Below are 18,992 nucleotides of genomic sequence, written 5' to 3' on the forward strand. Positions count from 1 at the left end.
CCCACAAACCTAGAGTACATAAGTAAATTTGGAGAAAAACATCAACAGTTCATTGGAGAAAAACATCAACAGTTTCTTGTTTCTCACTATTCTGTGGGTTTACTGGTTTCAGCCAAGTGGGTCTGCTCCACATGGCATTGGCAGGGGTCATTCACTTGACTTCCTCATTAAGATGGGCTGGAGATTCCAGGAAGGCTATATTCACATTTTTGGTTTGTTGGTTCTCCTCCATGTGACCTCTTGTACATATGTAGACCTCTTAAAGGCCAGGCACAGAACTGGTAAAATGTTAGCTCTGCCATGTTCTGGTAACCAGAGCAACCACAGATCTTATTCAGATTTAAGGGAAAATGTATGGATTTTATATCTTGAAGGATTAAGCAACCTACATACTTAGGGAGAGAAAAAAATTAATTTGTCCATCTTTGGAAACTATCTGCTACAAGTAGTGATTATTGTTCAGTTGCTAAGTTGTGTTAGACTCCTTTGTGATCACATGGACAGAAGCATACCAGGCTTCTCTGTCCTCCACTGTCTCACAGAGTTTGCTCAAATTCATATCCATTGAGTTGGTGATGCTATTTAACCATCTCATCCTCTGCCACCCACTTCTCCTTTTGCCTTCAATCTTTCCCAGCACCAGGATCTTTTCCAAATACTGGTAGTGCACTATAGATCTAAAAAATCAAGCACAAACTTCTATTTTAAAATCAGTTTGTCTTAAGTAAAATAGAGTAAGTATGTAATAATGGCTGACATATGAGAGGTTACTTATATGCTTTTCAAAGATTATCTCATTTAATTCTTGGAACAACTCTTTTAAACAGTACTATTTGAGTGCCCACCTTGAAGATGAAGAACTTGATAGAGAGGTTAAATAATTTATCAAATTGCATACTGATAAATCACTTTTCACTTTCATGCATTGGAGAAGGAAATGGCAACCCACTCCAGTGTTCTTGCCTGGAGAATCCCAGGGACAGGGGAGCCTGGTGGGCTGCTGTCTATGGGGTTGCACAGAGTTGGACACGATTGAAGCGATGCAGCAGCAGCAAATGTAATATTATTCATATTCAGGGAGAATTAGAGTTGGGATTTTAAACCAAGTGGTTTGACTCTAGTGCCTGAAAGCCTAATGTTATGATAAAATGCTCAAAACTTTATTTTCCCAAAATTCACACATTCAACAATATTTATTATGAACCTAATGATGTTCCAGATATTGTTCTGGTACTGGGGCTATATAGCAGTAGGGAAAATAAGGTTTCTACATTCATGGAGTTGATGTTCAAATGGGAAAAACAACCAAAGCAAGAATACTTAATGTGTTTGGTGGTACAGATTGCTACAAAGAAAGCTTCAAGTGTGGTTGGCGATGGAGAGTGAGTTGTCAGACAAGGTCTTAGTGACTTTGTAGTTGTTCAGTCATTCAGTCATGCCCAACTCTTTCTGACCCCATGGACTGCAGTACGTCAGGCTTCCCTGTCTTTCACCATCTTCTGGAACTTGCTCAAACTCGTGTCCTATGAGTCAGTGATTCCACCAACCATTTTGTCCTCTGTTGTCCCCTTCTCCTTCTGCCTTCAATCTTTCCCAGCATCAGGGTCTTTTCTAATGAGTTGTCTCTTTGTATCAGGTGGCCAAACTATTTGAGCTTCACTTTCAGCATCAGTCCTTCCAATGAAGATTCAGGATTGATTTCCTTTAGGATTGACTGGTTTGATCTCTTTGCAGTCCAAGGGACTCTCAAGAGTCTTCTCCAATACCACAGTTCAAAAGCATCAGTTCTTCGGCACTCAGCTTTCTTAAATAGTCCAACTCTCACATCCATACATGACTACTGGAAAAACCATAGCTTTGACTAGACGTCTAGAACCTCTATTAGCAAAGTGATGTCTGCTTTTTAATATGCTATCTAGGTTTATCATAGCTTTCTTCAAAGGAGCAACTCTCTTTTAATTTTATGGCTGCAGTCACCATCTGCAGTGATTTTGGAGCCCAAGAATATAAAGTCTGTCACTGTTTCCATTGTTTCCCCATCTATTTCCCATGATGTAATGGCAATGGGTGACATTATCTTAGTTTTTTGAATGTTGAGTTTTAAGCCACCTTTTTCACTCTCTTCTTTCAACCTCATCAAGAGGCTCTTATTCTTCTTCACTTTCTGCCATAATGGTGCTGTCATCTGCATATCTGAGGATATGGATATTTCTCCCGGCAATCTTGATTCCAGCTTGTGCTTTATCCAGCCTGGAATTTTGCATGATGTACTCTGCATATAAGTTAAATAAGCAGGGTGACAATATACAGCCTTGATGTACTCCTTTCCCAATTTGGAACCAGTGGGTTGTTCCATGTTTGGTTCTAACTGTTGCTTCTTACCTGCATACAGGTTTCTCAGGAGGCAGGTAAGGTGGTCCAGTATTCCCATCTTTTGAAGACATTTTCACAGTTTGTTGTGATCCACACAGTCTTGTCTTTTGTCTAAAAGACTTTAGCATAGTCAATAAAACAAAAGTAGATGTTCTTCTGGAATTTTCTTGCCTTTTCTATGATCCAAGGGATGTTGGCCATTTGATCTCTGGTTCCTCTGCCTTTTCTAAATTCAGCTTGAACATCTGGAAGATCTTGGTATACATGCTATTGAAGCCTAGCTTGAAAAATTTTGAACATTACTTTGCTCATATGTGAAATGAGTGTAATTGTGTGGTAGTTAGAACCTTCTTTGGCATTGCCTTTCTTTGGGATTGCAATGAAAACAACTTTTCTAGTCCTGTGGCTACTGCTGATTTTTCCAAATTAGCTGGGATACTGAGTGCAGCACTTTCACAGCATCATCTTTTAGAATTTAAAATAGCTCAGCTGGAATTCCATCACCTCCACTAGCTTTGTTCATGGTGGCCCTTCCTAAGGCCCACTTGACTTTGCACTCCAGGATGTCTGGCTCTAGGTGAGTGATCACACCATTGTGGTTATCTGGGTCATTAAGATCTTTTTGTTTAGTTCTTCTGTGTATTCTTTCGACCTTTTCTTAACTTCTGCTTCTGTTTGGTCCATACCATTTCTGTCCTTTATTGTGCCCATCTTTGTATGAAATGTTCCCTTGGTATCTCTATTTTTCTTGAAGAGATCTCTAGTCTTTCACATTCTATTGCTTTCCTCTATTTCTTTGCATTGATCACCGAAGAAGGCTTTCTTATCTCTTCTTGCTTTTCTTTGGAACTCTGCATTCAAATAGGTATATCTTTCCTTTTCTCCTTTGCCTTTTGCTTCTCTTCTTTTCTCAGCTATTTGTAATTCCTCCACAGATAGCCATTTTGCCTTTTTGCATTTCTTTTTCTTGGGGATGGTTTTCATCACTGTATTCTACAATGTTACAAACCTCAGTCCATAGTTCTTCAGGCACTCTGTCTATAAGATCTAATCCCTTGAATCTTCCTGTCACTTCCACTGTATAATCATAAGGGATTTGATTTAGGTCATACCTGAATGGCCTAGTGGTTAAGTCTGAATTTTGCCATTAGGAGTTCATGATCTGAGCTAGAGTTAGCTCCAGGTCTTGTTTTTGCTGACTGTATGGCACTTCTCCATCTTCAGCTGCAAAGAATATAATCAATGTATATGATTTTTATATATTATAATATATAATATTTTTATATATTATATAAATTATATATTATATTATATATAATATAATATTTTTATATATTATATTATAATATATTATAATCAATATAATGATTTTAGTATTGACCATCTGGTGTTGTCCATGTGTAGAGTCATCTCTTGTATTGTTGGAAGAGAGTGTTTGCTCTGATCAGTGAGTTCTCTTGCAAAACTCTTGTTAGCCTTTTCCCTGCTTCATTTTGTAGTCCAAGGCCAAATTTGCCTGTTACTCCAGGTGTTTCTTGACTTCCTACTTTTGCATTCCAGTCCCCTATAATGAAAAGGACATCTTCTTTTGGTGTTAGTTCTAGAAGGTCTTGAATGTCTTCACAGAACCATTCAATTTCAGCTTCTTTTGCATTAGTGGTTGGGGCATAGACTTGGATTACTGTGATATTGAATGATTTGCCTTGGAAACAAAACAAAGATCATTCTGTTGTTTGTGAGATTGTACCAAAGTACTGCATTTTGGACTCTTTTGTTACTATGAGGGTTACTCCATTTCTTCTAAAGAATTCTTGCCCACAGTAGTAGATATAATGGTCATCTGAATTAAATTCGCCCATTCCAGTCCATTTCAGTTCACTGATTCCTAAGATGTTGATGTTCACTCTTGCCATCTCTTGTTTGACCACTTCCAATTTATGTTGATTCATGGACCTAACATTCCAGGTTCCTGTGCAATATTGTTCTTTATAGCATCAGGCTTTACTTTTACCACCAGACTCATTCATAATGGGGCTTTGTTTCAGATTTGGCTCAGACTCTTCATTCCTTCTGGAGCTGTTTCTCTGCTCTTCTCCAGTAGCATATTGGACACCTACCTACCTGGAATATTCACAGTCAGTGTCATATCTTTTTGCCTTTTCATACTGTTAATGGGATTCTCAAGGCAAGAATGGTGAAGTGGTTTGCCATTCCCTTCTCCAGTGAATGTTTTGTCAGAACTCTCCACCATGACCCTTCCGTCTTGGGTCTCCCCGCACGGCATGGCTCATTGTTTCACTGAGTTGCGCAAGGCTGTGGTCCATGTGATCACTGGTTAGTTTCCTGTGATTGTGGTTTTCATTCTGTCTGCTCCTTGATGAATGAGGATTAAGAGGCTCGTGCAACCTTCCTGATGGGAGGGACTGGCTGTGGGGAAAACTGGGTCTTCTTTTGTTGGGCAATGCCAAGCTCAGTAAATCTTTAAAACAATTTTCTGCTGAAGTGTGGGGCCGTGTTCCCTCCCTGTAGTTTGGCCTGAGGCCAAACTATGGTAGGGATAATGCTGTAATGTATCAGGGATAATGCTGTAATGGCAACCTCCTTCAAAAGGACTCAGGCCGGCAGAGACTTAGCAACTTTAGAAACAATAAAACAGCAGTTTTCCTCACTACCTAAACTTTAAGAGCAGTTTGGGCTATAAAGTACAGAATATGGGAGAAGTCTTAAATTATAGTTTTAATTATTTAATGGCCCATTATACATTGCATTATGTTTAATGATTTATTCACCGATTCAATAACATTTTACATACAAATTAGAAACAGAGTTAACTAAGACATGTCCTCAGACCTGAGGATTTTACAATCCAGTATTTTACCCAACCACATGATGATAATAATACAAATAGTGTTTGTTTCTATTTGCTGCTGCTGCTGCTAAATCGCTTCAGTCATATCCGACTCTGTGCGACCCCATAGACGGCAGCCCACCAGACTCCCCCGTCCCTGGGATTCTCCAGGCAAGAACACTGGAGTGGGTTGCCATTTCCTTCTCCAATGCATGAAAATGAAAAGTGAAAGTGAAGTCGCTCAGTTGTGTCTGACCCTTAGCGACCCCATGGACTGCAGCCTACCAGGCTCCTCCGTCCATGGGAGTTTCCAGGCAAGAGTACTGGAGTGGGTTGCCATTTCCTTCCCCGTGTTTCTATTTAAGAATCCCTTAAATATTATAGATCTACTAAAGAAAATTAAGCACAAATCTCTTTTTAAAATTAGTTTATCCAAGTAAAATAAATAGGAATAGGTAAATAGGATTGGTAAAATGTGAGGGCTTCCTATTTGCTAAAAATAGTGATATGTATTTTACGTGTTTTATGTATGTTATCTTATTTTGTTCTCATGGCAGTCTAAGAGACAATTACTTTTATTTCTCCTTTTACAAAGAAGGAAACTGTGGGTAAAGAAATTAAATACCTTTCTCAAGGTCATACAACTGGCAGTAGAGTTTGGATTTGAACCTGAATTCTTCTCAACTCATATTTTTAATTGCTGTGATGATGATCAAAGCTCAAATTATGGTCTCCACATTAGAATCTTCAGAGTTTCTTGTTAAAAAAGCAGATTCTCAAGCCTTATCCCTGACCTATGACTCAGACTGCATGGAGTCCACTGAAATTCAGTGGTTACTTGTTTGAGAATCACTTAATTTACTAAGCTGCCTCTCTTTCCACTAATGGAAACCCACTTCCAGTTGTATAAATGTAAAGCAGCATTTCTGTTGCAAATCTGTGGTGATAACAGCCTGGAAGATAATTTCCTCCAGAATATATTATTGATGAGACTGTAATAAGCATGTGGGGCAATGGACTGATGTATTAATTGAACTGGGGAAGGCTTGTGGTTCATTGGTATCAGAGGATCTCCATCGTTTCTGATCTGGATTCACTCACTTATTTTAATAATTTCTGTGTGTAAGTGTGTGTGTGAAAGATGCTAGGCTTACGTGGCTGCTAGGTAGAGAAATTAGGTCCTGTGTTGTACTTGACAACATTAGAATTGTTTTGATCATTTTTACTGAGCAAAGGAAATTCTTTAAATTCAGAACTTCCCAGAAAACGAATTCTATGATTATGTATAAGTTTAAACCTTTCAGATTTTGACAGTGAAAGTGGAAGGCTTTCCAAAACATCCTAAGGGAATTATTTCACGCAGAGATGTGGAAAAATTTCTTTCAAAGAAAAAGAGATTTCCAAAGAACTACATGGCACAGTACTTTAAACTCCTAGAAAAATTCCAGATTGCCTTGCCAATTGGAGAAGAGTATTTACTAGTTCCAAGCAGGTAAGCCAAAACTTAAAATTTTAATTACCCTATGGAAATTTACCATATATTCTTTTAGTTGTGAAAGTAACTTTGGTCTATGATGAATGTACTAATTTTTTTCTTCTTGTGTAAACTTTGTACTGGAGTATAACATTTTCTTTTGATGAAAACTACATTTGACATTTTAAAGATGTAAATGACTGATTTTATATCTATATAATTATTATTTGATTTGACAATGCTCAGTTTATTTAAGAAAGGTTAATAGTGGAGATTAGAGTGTGTGTGTTTGTGTTGCTGTGTGTGTATGTATGTTCCTTATATGATATTGAAGGAATTATTAGGCAGATTCTGGAGAAATGGTGAGTTTTCAACAGTCTTTAAATAATTTATGACTGTGAATTTTCAGAGGATGTGGCCAACACAAGGAGGCCTAAATTCTAGCCCTGTGTTGTAGAAATTTTTCTTACTGCCTTATAAAACCTGGGAAATGTTATAAAGTAAATGACATTGAAAAGTGAAAATTGCACTGATTGATGGATGGTAACTAATTCTAAACACAGATATACACTTGATTCTAGGCCATACATTTTTTGAAGTTTTATATAATCCCTTTACTTTTTATACATAACTAACTATAATAATTTATTTATAATGTAAACAGGATTACTGAAAAAATTTTATACATCACTATATCTGAGCATGATTTGAATTGATTAACCATTAAATTTTGAAGTAGGAAGAGTATGTAGCAAAATAACATTACTAAAAAATAAAATTGCTTGGAATATTTATCATCATCAGTGCATTGATTTTGAGTAGTAAAGCACTCTGGTCAACATGGTTGGGCGTTTTCTGAAGCTATATAATGATAGTGTGCTTTTATCTTTAGTTTGTCTGACCACAGGCCTGTAATAGAGCTTCCCCATTGTGAGAACTCTGAAATTATCATTCGACTGTATGAAATGCCTTATTTTCCAATGGGCTTTTGGTCGAGATTAATCAATCGGTTGCTTGAAATTTCACCTTACATGCTTTCAGGAAGAGGTATGTATTTAATGAAGAATTAATATTTGGAGAAGATAGTTAGAAAGCATATTAAAATTAATATGTCATTTTCCTAGAGTTTACTGGTTTATAATGCAGCTGAAAATCAGGAAATAAGCTCAAAAGACCTCAGCATGGCCAATATAAAAATATACACAGATAAATTCATGAAATTTGTTAAGAATAAAATTCCTCAAAGTCCATGTGTACTTATTTTAGACACATTTACACTATGTATGAATATCTTGCTTTGCAAGCCAAAGCAGACTAGAAGCAGCAATTTTAAAAGATGAAATTACAGAGCATTGGAGTAAAAACACCTATCTCCCTACACATACACACAAATACACATGCATGCGTGGAGAAATACAAGCTAGAAATGACCACCCCTTCAGTCAGGGAGTTTTGTTTAATAGAGTAACAGATCCTAACCATTCTCTGTGGGGACTACAATAGCTCTATTCTGCTGCATGGTCCCTAAGGGGTTTACAAAAAAGAATAAAGACTTCATCATGCTATAATTATAAATTACAATGCTAGCTCTTCCTCCTGGAAGCAAGAGAGATCCTAATGCTTCAAGGGGGAAAATATAATTTTTCTGTTTTGTGCTTAAAATTAGCTTTATGTAGATGGTACTGTATTCTGAAATAAACCTTATCTTGCTTGCAGTTAATCAACATATAGAGAGTTACCTCACATCAAAGTGTTGGTTTTAGCATTACCACCAACCTCTTTTTAAAAGTTATGGGAACCTGTTTATGATTCTCTTTTTCATCCATTACATATGTTAAACTGCTTCACACCATGAACCTGAAGTCTGTCTTAGGTAATCTACTGGGCATTTGTTTGTTTCATTTCAAATTGAGGATAAAATATTTAATATTATATTTAACAGATAACATATCATTAACAATTTCAGTACTTTCCTTCAAAACAAATACATCTCTGTTACTGTCACTTGTAATATGTGCAGTGATTTTTTTTTCCCCTACAATTTATGCAACAACAAATAATTAATAGCTATATTTGGGTTCAATTAAATTTCTTTAAGAACCTGGAACAGCAAATAATTAATAGCTGTATTTGGGTTCATTTAAATTTCTTTCAGAACAAGCACTTCGCCCAAACAGAATGTATTGGCGACAAGGCATCTACTTGAATTGGTCTCCTGAAGCTTACTGCTTGGTAGGATCTGAAGTTTTAGATCATCACCCAGAGAGTTTCTTAAAAATTACAGTTCCCTCTTGTAGAAAAGGTAAGGAAATTAATTCAAAACTGAATTGTACCAATAAAGAAATCTAAACTTTTTTAAAAAGTCTCTATAGTTCTTCTTTTCAGTTTGTGACAGGATAAGGTTCAGCTAGGATGTTAATCAAGTTTTCTTTGGATGACATAGGCTGTATTCTTTTGGGCCAAGTTGTGGACCACATTGATTCTCTCATGGAAGAGTGGTTTCCTGGATTATTGGAGATTGATATTTGTGGTGAAGGAGAAACTCTGCTGAAGAAATGGGCATTATATAGTTTTAATGATGGTGAAGAGCATCAAAAAATATTGCTTGACCACTTGATGAAGAAAGCGGAAGAAGGTATGTATGTGTTGACACAACTTACAAATGTTTTTAAGTGCTCTTTTCAATATTTGTGAAGTGAGATTTGAAATAAATGTAAAAATTGATTGCTCTTATTTATAAGGGATAAGTTAGAGGATACTACATTCAATTATAGTTAACAGTTCAGAAAAATATATTTATTGCCAGTAAGATCTTATACTCTAGATTCAGAAAAAATGTTGGTGTGAGAGTTTGAATACTGGCTCCTGGGCAATGTTATGTCATCTGTGAAGTGAGATTACTAACCAAAACTATGCCATACAATTGTTATGAAGATGAAAATAGATGATACATGGAAGTAACTTAGTAATGTCAGCCATATGCTGTGTTCCATGAATGTTGTGAAAGTAAAGAATATATAATTTCCTAGCATATATAAATAGCCTAGGCAGTTCTGAGTTCTACTTTCTAGTGAGTGAACCTAGGAATGAGTTCTTAAACTTCCAAAAAGAGTAACCCAACTTTTAAAACATTCTCAAATTTTCTAGAGAAAAATAAGATTGGAAAGTGAACCTAAGAGTGATTGGAAAGCATAGACAATATGTGATTATTTCTGTAAATCAAAAGGACAAATTTATGTACAATCTTAAAGGTTTATCTTTTAAAAAAATGTTTTATGTACTTCTCAGGAGACCTCCTAGTAAATCCAGATCAACCAAGGCTCACAATTCCAATATCTCAGATTGCTCCTGATTTGATTTTGGCTGATCTGCCTAGAAATATTATGTTGAATAATGATGAACTGGAATTTGAACAAGCTCCAGAGTTTCTCTTAGGTAACTGTTTTTGTTGGTTTGAGAATAAAAATCAGGGTACAGTTTTTATTTATAATGTAGCAAATATTCACATATAATTAAATTGTCATAGTTTTTAGTGTCTTCATATATTTTTGTAATGTTTTTCCTTTGGGATAATATATTTTAAAGTAACGTGTTACAAATCTGGAATTTGCTTTGCTCACACACATTTGTACCCTAGGTTTCCACCTCTGTGGAAGCACAGGTATTTATGAAACACCTCCTTGCATTTGTTTTAATTGTTTGATTGCCAGTGATAGGGAAGGCAGTTAGGTAATTTCCAGAGGAGTAATTCAGCCATTTTCCAGTTGCAAAAAGAATAAATAAAGGAGGAACACCTCTATGTAGTGATAGTGGCAGTTATGTTATTCTATATAACAATCATACATTTTCATTAAAATAGTCACAAAAACCAATTTGAGTTTAAAAATTCAAAAGTATTAGATTGCTGATGTACTCAAGTTCTAAACATTCCCAAGAGTCCTTGGGAGCTGAGAAGAGTATTGAATTTATTTAATGTAAAGTATTTAAAGACAATTCTGACTTTACTTTGTGGAATATTTGTTGCTGTTGTGAATATTTACATTTAATTTTAATTAAACTTTCACAGAGAGGATGATTAAAATATATGCCAGAATATTAATATTATTAATAAACCAAGTCTAAAATTTGGGATATGACATGTAGGAGTAAATAAACTCCTTTTTACCTTTATTTTTTACATTGATTGGGAAATTTAGGATGATTTTAAATACCTTAGAACTCTGGAAGTGATTATATTAGTACTAGTTGCTGCTGCTGCTAAGTCACTTCAGTCGTGTCTGACTCTGTGCGACCCCATAGATGGCAGCCCAGGCTCCCCCATCCCTGGGATTCTCCAGGCAAGAACACTGGAGTGGGTTGCCATTTCCTTCTCCAATGCATGAAACTGGAAAGTGAAAGTGAAGTCGCTCAGTCATGTCTGACTCTTAGCGACCCCATGGACTGCAGCCAACCAGGCTCCTCGGTCCACGGGATTTTCCAGGCAAGAGTACTGGAGTGGGGTGCCATCGCCTTCTCCGATTAGTACTAGTAGGTTAACGTAAAATGCTGAATTCTCAAGACTGAATCCTAGATCTTAACCAACACCAAACTTGACTTGTGATTTGAAAGATACAGGCAAGTACCAGGCATATTATTTTCTTTCTCTGGAGTCTCAAGCCATCACATACAGCTCTCCCAAATATACCTCTTTACTGCACTAAAAGATGTGTGTTGGATTAATGGACACATTTTGAGCAATGTTATGTAGAAGTGTTCAAAAAGTTCATTTTTTGAAACAACTGTGTTTTTTCCCAATTTTATTGAGGTGTAATTGACATATAGCACTGTATAAGTTTAAGGTGTACAGCATAATAACTTCACTTACATATATGGTGAAATGATTACCACAGTAACTTTATTAACATCTATCCTTGCATATATTAATATATAAAAAATAAAAATAAAAAAAAATTTTGTTCTGATGAGAACTCTTAGGATTTACTCTTTTAACAAGTTCCATATATATTATATCAGAGAAGGCAATGGCACCCCACTCCAGTACTCTTGCCTGGAGAGTCCCATGGATGGAGGAGCCTGGTGGGCTGCAGTCCATGGGGTCACTAGGAGTCGGACACGACTGAGCGACTTCGCTTTCACTTTTCACTTTCATGCATTGGAGAAGGAAATGGCAACCCACTCCAGTGTTCTTGCCTGGAGAATCTCAGGGACGGGGGAGCCTGGTGGCTGCCATCTATGGGGTCACACAGAGTCAGACACGACTGAAGTGACTTAACATAGCATAGCGTATATATTATATAGCACTGTTAACTATAGTAATCATATTGTACATTACATACCTAGTATTTATTTACCTTATAACTGAAGTTTGTACCTTTTGACTACCTTTAAAAGCACCTATGTTCTATATGCTTTTATTTAGCAGATAGGTGGAGCCCTGGGGGCTCAGACAGTAAAGAATCCGCCTGTAATGCAGGAGAGTTGGGTTTGATCCCTGGGTTGGGAAGATCCCTTGGAGAAAGGGATGGCACCCCACTCCAGTATTCTTGCCTGGAGAATTCCATGGACAGAGGATCCTGGTGGGCTACAGTCCACAGGGTTGCAAAGACTCAAACATGACTGAGTGACTTTCACTTCACACACACTTCTTGCAGATAGGAGAATGTTTATGAGTACTCCTTATACTCTGACCCCATTTCCAATAAATTCATAAGTTCTATGTTTATTTACAAAAAGCAATCTAGATCAGAGTTTCTTAACTTTTGCTATTCAGAACTAGATAGTTCTTTGTTGGGGGGAGTGTCCTATGCATTGCATGGTATTTAGGAGTATCCTTGGTCTCTACCCACTGGATGTCAGTAATATTATCTCACCCCATCCCAGATGTGACAACCAAAAATGTCTGCAAACACTGTCAAGGGTGGTGGTTGGAGGTCAGGAGCATCATCACCCTGATTGAGAACCACTGACCTAAACAAACCAGATAAATTATTCTAAAAACATTTTACAATCAGAGAAGTACTGGTTGAGCTGAGGGAGAAACAAGAGCTCTGTAAATTATGGCATAACAAGGAGATGGAGGTCTGAAGATAGAAAGCATGGTTAAGAAATTTTGACTATTCCAGCTTGCTAGATCGGTTGTTCTCAACCCTGGTGGTTATGCTGTTACCAGCTGATGAACGGTACCTCCTGGGATTGATTAGGTCAGAATCGTTGAGGATAGATTCAGACTTTCCTGCATTCAAAAAGCTCTTTGGATGTACTGTGAAGCCAAATCTAGGAGAAGAACTACTGGCCCAGAGTCTAGAGAGTGAGAGTAGGAAGAAGTAGAACCAGGAAGAGAACCACAAAGGGAACTTGGGGCTGCAATATGAATATGAACTTGATTTTGGATTTCATTTGGGACAATGTAGAATGATTTGTTTTTGAGCAAGAGAATGACATAATCAAAATGTAATTACAGAGCTAATTTTTCAGGAGAGAGAGAATGAGTTAGGGGTAATGAAGTCATGAGGCCCCACGTGCAGGCAGAAAGCATGAAGGTACCAAGAGGGTACAATTGTAGTGGAAATGGGAAGGGAGGCTTGGGCATAAGAGAGGCAGCACAGTAGAGCTGGTCAGCTGTGGGGCTGTCATGAGGCACATTATCTTATGAGGCATGAGATAATTATTTGGTTTTTGACTCCACGATGACCACAAAAAGAGTTTTGTTTTGTTTTTATCAGATATATGAAAGGTAGGATAAACACTATTTTGGAAAAAAGATGATGAATGGGACTTTTGATGGAATGCAGTTGAGATTCAGAAGAACACGCCAGTGCTTATCTCCAACACAGAGCTGTAAATATAGGGTAGAATTCAGGTGGTAGCTGTGACTATAGATTTAAATGTGAAAATTCTCTGCATACAGAGATAGATGAAGTTAGGGAATGCATGAGGTAATTGAGTAGGAAGTGTGTAAAAGGAAGACAGAAAGGCTAGAGACAAAATCTTTAGTTGCATCTTGGTTCCTGGAGTAGAAGGAAGAGCAAGCATTAAAGAAGACTTGATATAGTGAAACTCGTGGGTCAGATTTCTCTTCAAAACAAATATAATTACAAAAGATAAAATTTATTGAGTTTTTCTGCTTGCACAGATTAACCCAAGTGCTTTGTACTTTCTTTTTGAAAGGTGACGGCAGTTTTGGATCTGTTTATCGGGCAGCCTATGAAGGAGAAGAAGTGGCTGTGAAGATTTTTAATAAACATACATCACTTAGGCTGTTAAGACAAGTAAGAAATGCAACAATATTATTACATTAAATAGTACATTGTTAATCTTCTGGAACCCTTGTTTGGCACATGCTTGTATTGACCCTGTTTTCAAAGTTGAGTTTCGTTATAAAATCCCACTTTTGTCCTTTCCTTATGGAGTGAAATAGGTTTGTTTTGTTTCTCTTGTTGAAAAACAAACAAAAGACAGTATTCTGAGAATTCTTGTTCCAGGCTTCACAAGCCCAAAAGAAAAGAGGGCACCTGTTTTGCATTTTTGCAGTTCAAAGGAACCAAAATCCATACAACAGTAGTCCATTTGAAAACTTCTCCTGGACTCAGTTAAGTCACATATTCTTTTTTCAGCAAACACCAATATTCAGGGTAGTGCTGTTGCTGACTGGCATAGGCATGTGTTGTTGAACCAATCAATGTGGTAATGAGCAGGGTATTTTTTTTTTTAATTCCCCTTTTTCCCTGAAGCTGGGATTGGAGTCAGTTCAGTTCAGTCACTCAGTCGTATCCGACTCTTTGCAACCCCATGGACTGCAGCATGCAGTCCGTGATGGACTGATTGGAATCAGTTTCCCTTAAACTGATTGGAATCAGTTCCCCTTAACGTTCATCAGCTGTTTAGGTGAGGATTGGGTACCACAGCAAAAGTCCAGGATACTCTTAGGAAGAATGAAATTTGATTGAATGCATAACCAAGAGTAGTCACTCCATTGCCCTTTCTTGTTTTGAATACTGGTGGGGATTTATTTCTTTTTTTCTGAGTCTTTCCTAACAGTAGGGATGAGTGAGAGAGACACAGTGAAGAAATAAAATCCAGTGTGGATTCTGCAATCTTACACCAGAACTCAACTGTATTTTTGAGTCTATTTATTCTTATTTTTCTTGATTTATTAAAAAAAAATTGTGCCTATATCTGAATCTAAATAACTAACATAAACAATAAGTACAGTTGCAATATATTAATTACTCTGAATAATGAAAACATTTCATGTCTGTGTAAAATGTCCTGGAGTAATTTTAATTATTAGTACCAAAAGTTACACAGTAGCTCTAGGAATAAACTAATACACATTTTGTATATAATATTTTGTAAGTCAGTGAACCAAATCTGGGCACAATTTCTTTTCTGTCTGTAGGCAGTTTGTTGTATGAATTGATTTTTCAGTCTTGATCATTAGTCTTCAACATGTTTCAAATTTTAAGTAACGTGCTCAGGAAACCTTGTTGGAAATCAGAACACTAGAAAAGCATATTGGACTGATTAGTGTATGGGCAGCTAGATGAACCAAGGAAATAATAGAAATAGAAAAACGGTATATGTAATGTGTTTCTTTAAAAAAAAAAGAAAAACACTTCAGTGTTCAGTGCTACATTTTGAGGGTCATTCTACCTGTGGTTATGAATCAGGGCTGATCTGTTACAGGCTTTTTCTCCTTGCTGTCTGCAATCAGTGAGCTGTTTTTCTAGGATAGGAAATTTGGATTAGGCTTCTGTCTGTGCTTATGAAAGAAAACAGAGCTAGATTGACTTGTTCTCATCAATTTTAGCCAACTGAGCTAATCAGACATAGAAGAAAAAAAAAAAAGATTTTTATCCTCTCTGGAAGTATGATTGCAGTTTGAAGCCCGTGTTCTTAAAAATCTCCTCTTAGGGCACTGAGCCTTTATTCTTCAGCTTGCAGAATTCTTCATACTTCAGTTTCCTGATAAATGCAGTTGGCACTGATACTCCCCATCTTTGAAGCCAGTTGTTAAGAAGCAGAGCTGCTGCTGAACCATAGTTTAAAACATAAATTAATTTAATACCACAGAAGCTATAAATTTCAAGTAAATATAGTTTCAGAGTAGAGTGAAATATACAGAATAATATGTGTATAGAATTCAAAAACAACCATATCATGAAAGAGATTATAAAGTCTCATGTGATGTGGCCTAGAATCAGGATAGAGACCTCTCTGTTCCAGCTAACTTCTTGGATTAGAGAGAGAGTGTTGCCCTGGGGATTACCAGAGCCGATCATTCTGAGGAAGTACGAGTTTTAAGCTAAGGTCTGAATGGCAAGAAAACTTTAGCTATGTGAAGATTGAAGAGATTTCTAGGCAGAGGGATCAGCAAGGGCAAATACCCTGGGGCTGGAAGGAAGGAGCTGGGTGTATGCTGGGATTGGGCTTTTGGGGATTTAATAACACAGGTGTTATGAAAAGGTGGTGAACAAGGAGGAAAGAGAAAGGAGATGAGGTTTGAGAGATCAGGTCAGGCCATGAAGGCTGTGTAAGCGCATGGGATCTCAATCTAAAAGTAACAGGAAGTCAGCAGAGAGTTTTTAGGTGGGGGGCAATGCCAGATACTTCTGTAGACATAGATACTCTTCTCTGTAAAACTTTCTAGTCATCAAGCTAGAGATAATAGGCAGGCGGTTCTGCAGACGCCGAGTGCAGTTGACCAGTAGTGGCTGCTCAGGGATCTGTGGCCAAGGAAGATTCAGTAGGTAAGACTGACGTGAACTATTAATGTTGCCACAGTATATGTATTGTCCCAGCATTAAATGTTCTGATAAAGCAAAGCAAACAGAAAAGGAGAACTTAAATGTTTAATTCACAGCGTAGTTGCAAAACCAGTGGTTTAATTCTGAAAACGTGGAAAATATAAAAAAGCTCAAAGAAGAAATGGATAGTTTGCTGTAATCCAGTCACTCAGGGAAAACTGTTCTCCAAGTGTTGATGGACTTATGGAAGGAGGCATTAGGGTAAGAACTGATGGTCTATTTACTCTTAAATGATTTTTGACTTCGCAGGAGCTGGTGGTGCTCTGCCACCTCCACCATCCCAGCTTAATATCTTTGCTGGCAGCTGGGATTCGTCCTCGAATGTTGGTGATGGAATTAGCCTCCAAGGGTTCCCTGGACCGCCTGCTTCAGCAAGACAAAACCAGTCTTACCAGAACGCTGCAGCACAGAATCGTGCTACATGTGGCCGATGGCTTGAGGTAATTGATTAGGTCATGCTGTTTTCTATTCAGTGCATAATGAATATGAGCCCAAACTTGCTCTCAGACTTTGAGGACAGCGCTTCCCTGTAACAATGTGTCCTGGTAATATTTCACAAACTATTTGAGTGTAAAACTACCATTTCCCTGTTCAGATTTTGTAATTTCATAAAATAAGAGTAAGAAAAGCATGCACCCCTCATAGCTAACAGAAGTAGAGTTTGAATCCAGAAGTCCTGCTCCAGAGCCCATGATCTTAACCATGCATTGACCTCCCTCCCCTAAAAACATGTGGGTGAGGCTTCAAAGTATCAAGGAAAGTTTCAGTTATCATGGATAATTCTGATGAGGAGAGATGAGGTCAGATTTCTGAAAGGGACGAGTTATTTAAGTCGGGTTGTCCTGAAAGACCATGGTGTGTCTCCGAGGTACACCAGCCCTGCAGCTGGATGGTACCCAGACAGAGCCTTGGAGAGGCAGCACAGCAGAGAGAAAAGGCCATGGCCTTTGGAGATAGAGACTAGAATAAATCACTGCTTAATGTACTTACTTTCCTTTGATTTTGTTTCTCTAATTCTCTATTTTTTGTGTTTTAAATCTCTGATTCTCTGTTTTTTGTAGTCTCTACACTGTGTCTGATACTTAAAGTATAGTGTCCCGAGTTTGTCTGTAATAATTGAAGACATCCCAAATTAAAGTCTCGATTCCCTGCTTCTCCACCCCTTCCCAACTCCAGTCAGCTTGGAGTCATCCTTCTCATGGCTGCCAAAGAGATTGTTCTAATATGGAAGCTGGATCACATCTTTCTCCTGTTACCAAACCTCTCCCACCACACTCTCTGGTCACCATGCTCAGCCACACCTCTCCTGAGGTTTCTGGAATATACCAGGGGCTGTTTACCCCTTCTTCTCTCAGCCAGAAATGTCTAACCTGCAGATAGCCTCTTGACTCACTTATTTCACTCAGATTCCTCAGAATGAAGTTCCTGACTATCTCATGTCTCTCGGGCACCTGTAGCAATTATCACTGCCTAGTATTCTTTATATTTTCATTTAAAAAGTTTGTTTATTGCCTGTCTTTGCCACCACAATCTAAGTGCCATGACGTAAGGACTTTTCAGGTTGTTCACAGTTGTATTGTAGCACCAAGAATACCACATCCTCAATATACGTGTTGGTGTTGAGGAGAGAGCCGGGAAAGAGAAAGGAAAGACTGCCTGGAGTGTAGTAGCCTCAGAGTGGATGCAAATTTCCTTCTCTTCCTTCACTTCTTAAATAGTGTCTGCTCCTTTTGAGCAGTATCCAGAAAACTTAAATGGAATGGATGGTAAGGAAAACAAACACTGCTCACAAATAAATAAAACTAAACTGCTGATATATGGGATTTAACTATTAATACTGTATAAGGAATATAATAGGAGAATAAAATAAGTAGATTTCCTTTCCTGAAGAAGTCCAGAAGCTATTGAAAAACAGATTATTATAAGATAAGTGAAAGTTACTCATTTGTGTCCTACTCTTTGTGAACCCATGGACTGTAGCCCACCAGACTCCTCTCTCCATGGAGTTCTCCAGGCAAGAATACTGGAGTGGGGAGCCATCCCTTTCTCCAGGAGATCTTCCCTACCCAGTGATCAAACCTGGGTCTCCCACACTGCAGGAAAATTCTTTACAGTCAGGGCTACCAAACATGTGTTTGTGGCTCAGTTGTGTCTGACTCTTTGCAACCCTGTGGACTGTAACTCGACAGGCTCCTCTGTCCTTGGGATTCTCCAGGCAAAAATTCTGAAGTGGTTTGCCATTTCCTTCTCCAGGAGATTTTCCCAACCCACGGATTAAACCCTGGTCTCCCACATTGCAGGCAGATTCTTTACCCTTTGAGCCACTAGGGAAGCCCTCCGAACATAAAAGCCGATTTAGATCTGGGTTGCTGTATCTACTTTTGAACACCAGGGGGAACCTTGTACTAAATTAATCTAGGGAAAGTGCAACTATGTCTTATCTATTTCAAAACCAAACAGGTCATTTTCCTTAATTTAACTTACTCCAGGT

The 18,992-nt window shown here is 37.8% G+C and overlaps 1 protein-coding gene across 3 annotated transcripts in view; it reads left to right on the forward strand.

Annotated features, from left to right (window-relative positions):
* Nucleotides 1-18,992, forward strand: part of LRRK2 (leucine rich repeat kinase 2) — a 206,443-nt gene that overhangs the window by 126,096 nt on the left and 61,355 nt on the right. For all 3 annotated transcript variants that reach the window (XM_055580817.1, XM_055580809.1, XM_055580824.1), the window contains exons 34-40: nt 6,526-6,713; nt 7,588-7,742; nt 8,851-8,997; nt 9,139-9,330; nt 9,984-10,130; nt 13,863-13,963; nt 16,751-16,941. In XM_055580817.1, coding sequence (XP_055436792.1) covers nt 6,526-6,713; nt 7,588-7,742; nt 8,851-8,997; nt 9,139-9,330; nt 9,984-10,130; nt 13,863-13,963; nt 16,751-16,941 — 1,121 coding nt within the window. The remainder of the gene's footprint in view (nt 1-6,525; nt 6,714-7,587; nt 7,743-8,850; nt 8,998-9,138; nt 9,331-9,983; nt 10,131-13,862; nt 13,964-16,750; nt 16,942-18,992) is intronic.

This window comes from Bubalus kerabau, chromosome 1 (assembly GCF_029407905.1).
Source record: "Bubalus kerabau isolate K-KA32 ecotype Philippines breed swamp buffalo chromosome 1, PCC_UOA_SB_1v2, whole genome shotgun sequence".
Classification (NCBI taxonomy): domain Eukaryota; kingdom Metazoa; phylum Chordata; class Mammalia; order Artiodactyla; family Bovidae; genus Bubalus; species Bubalus kerabau.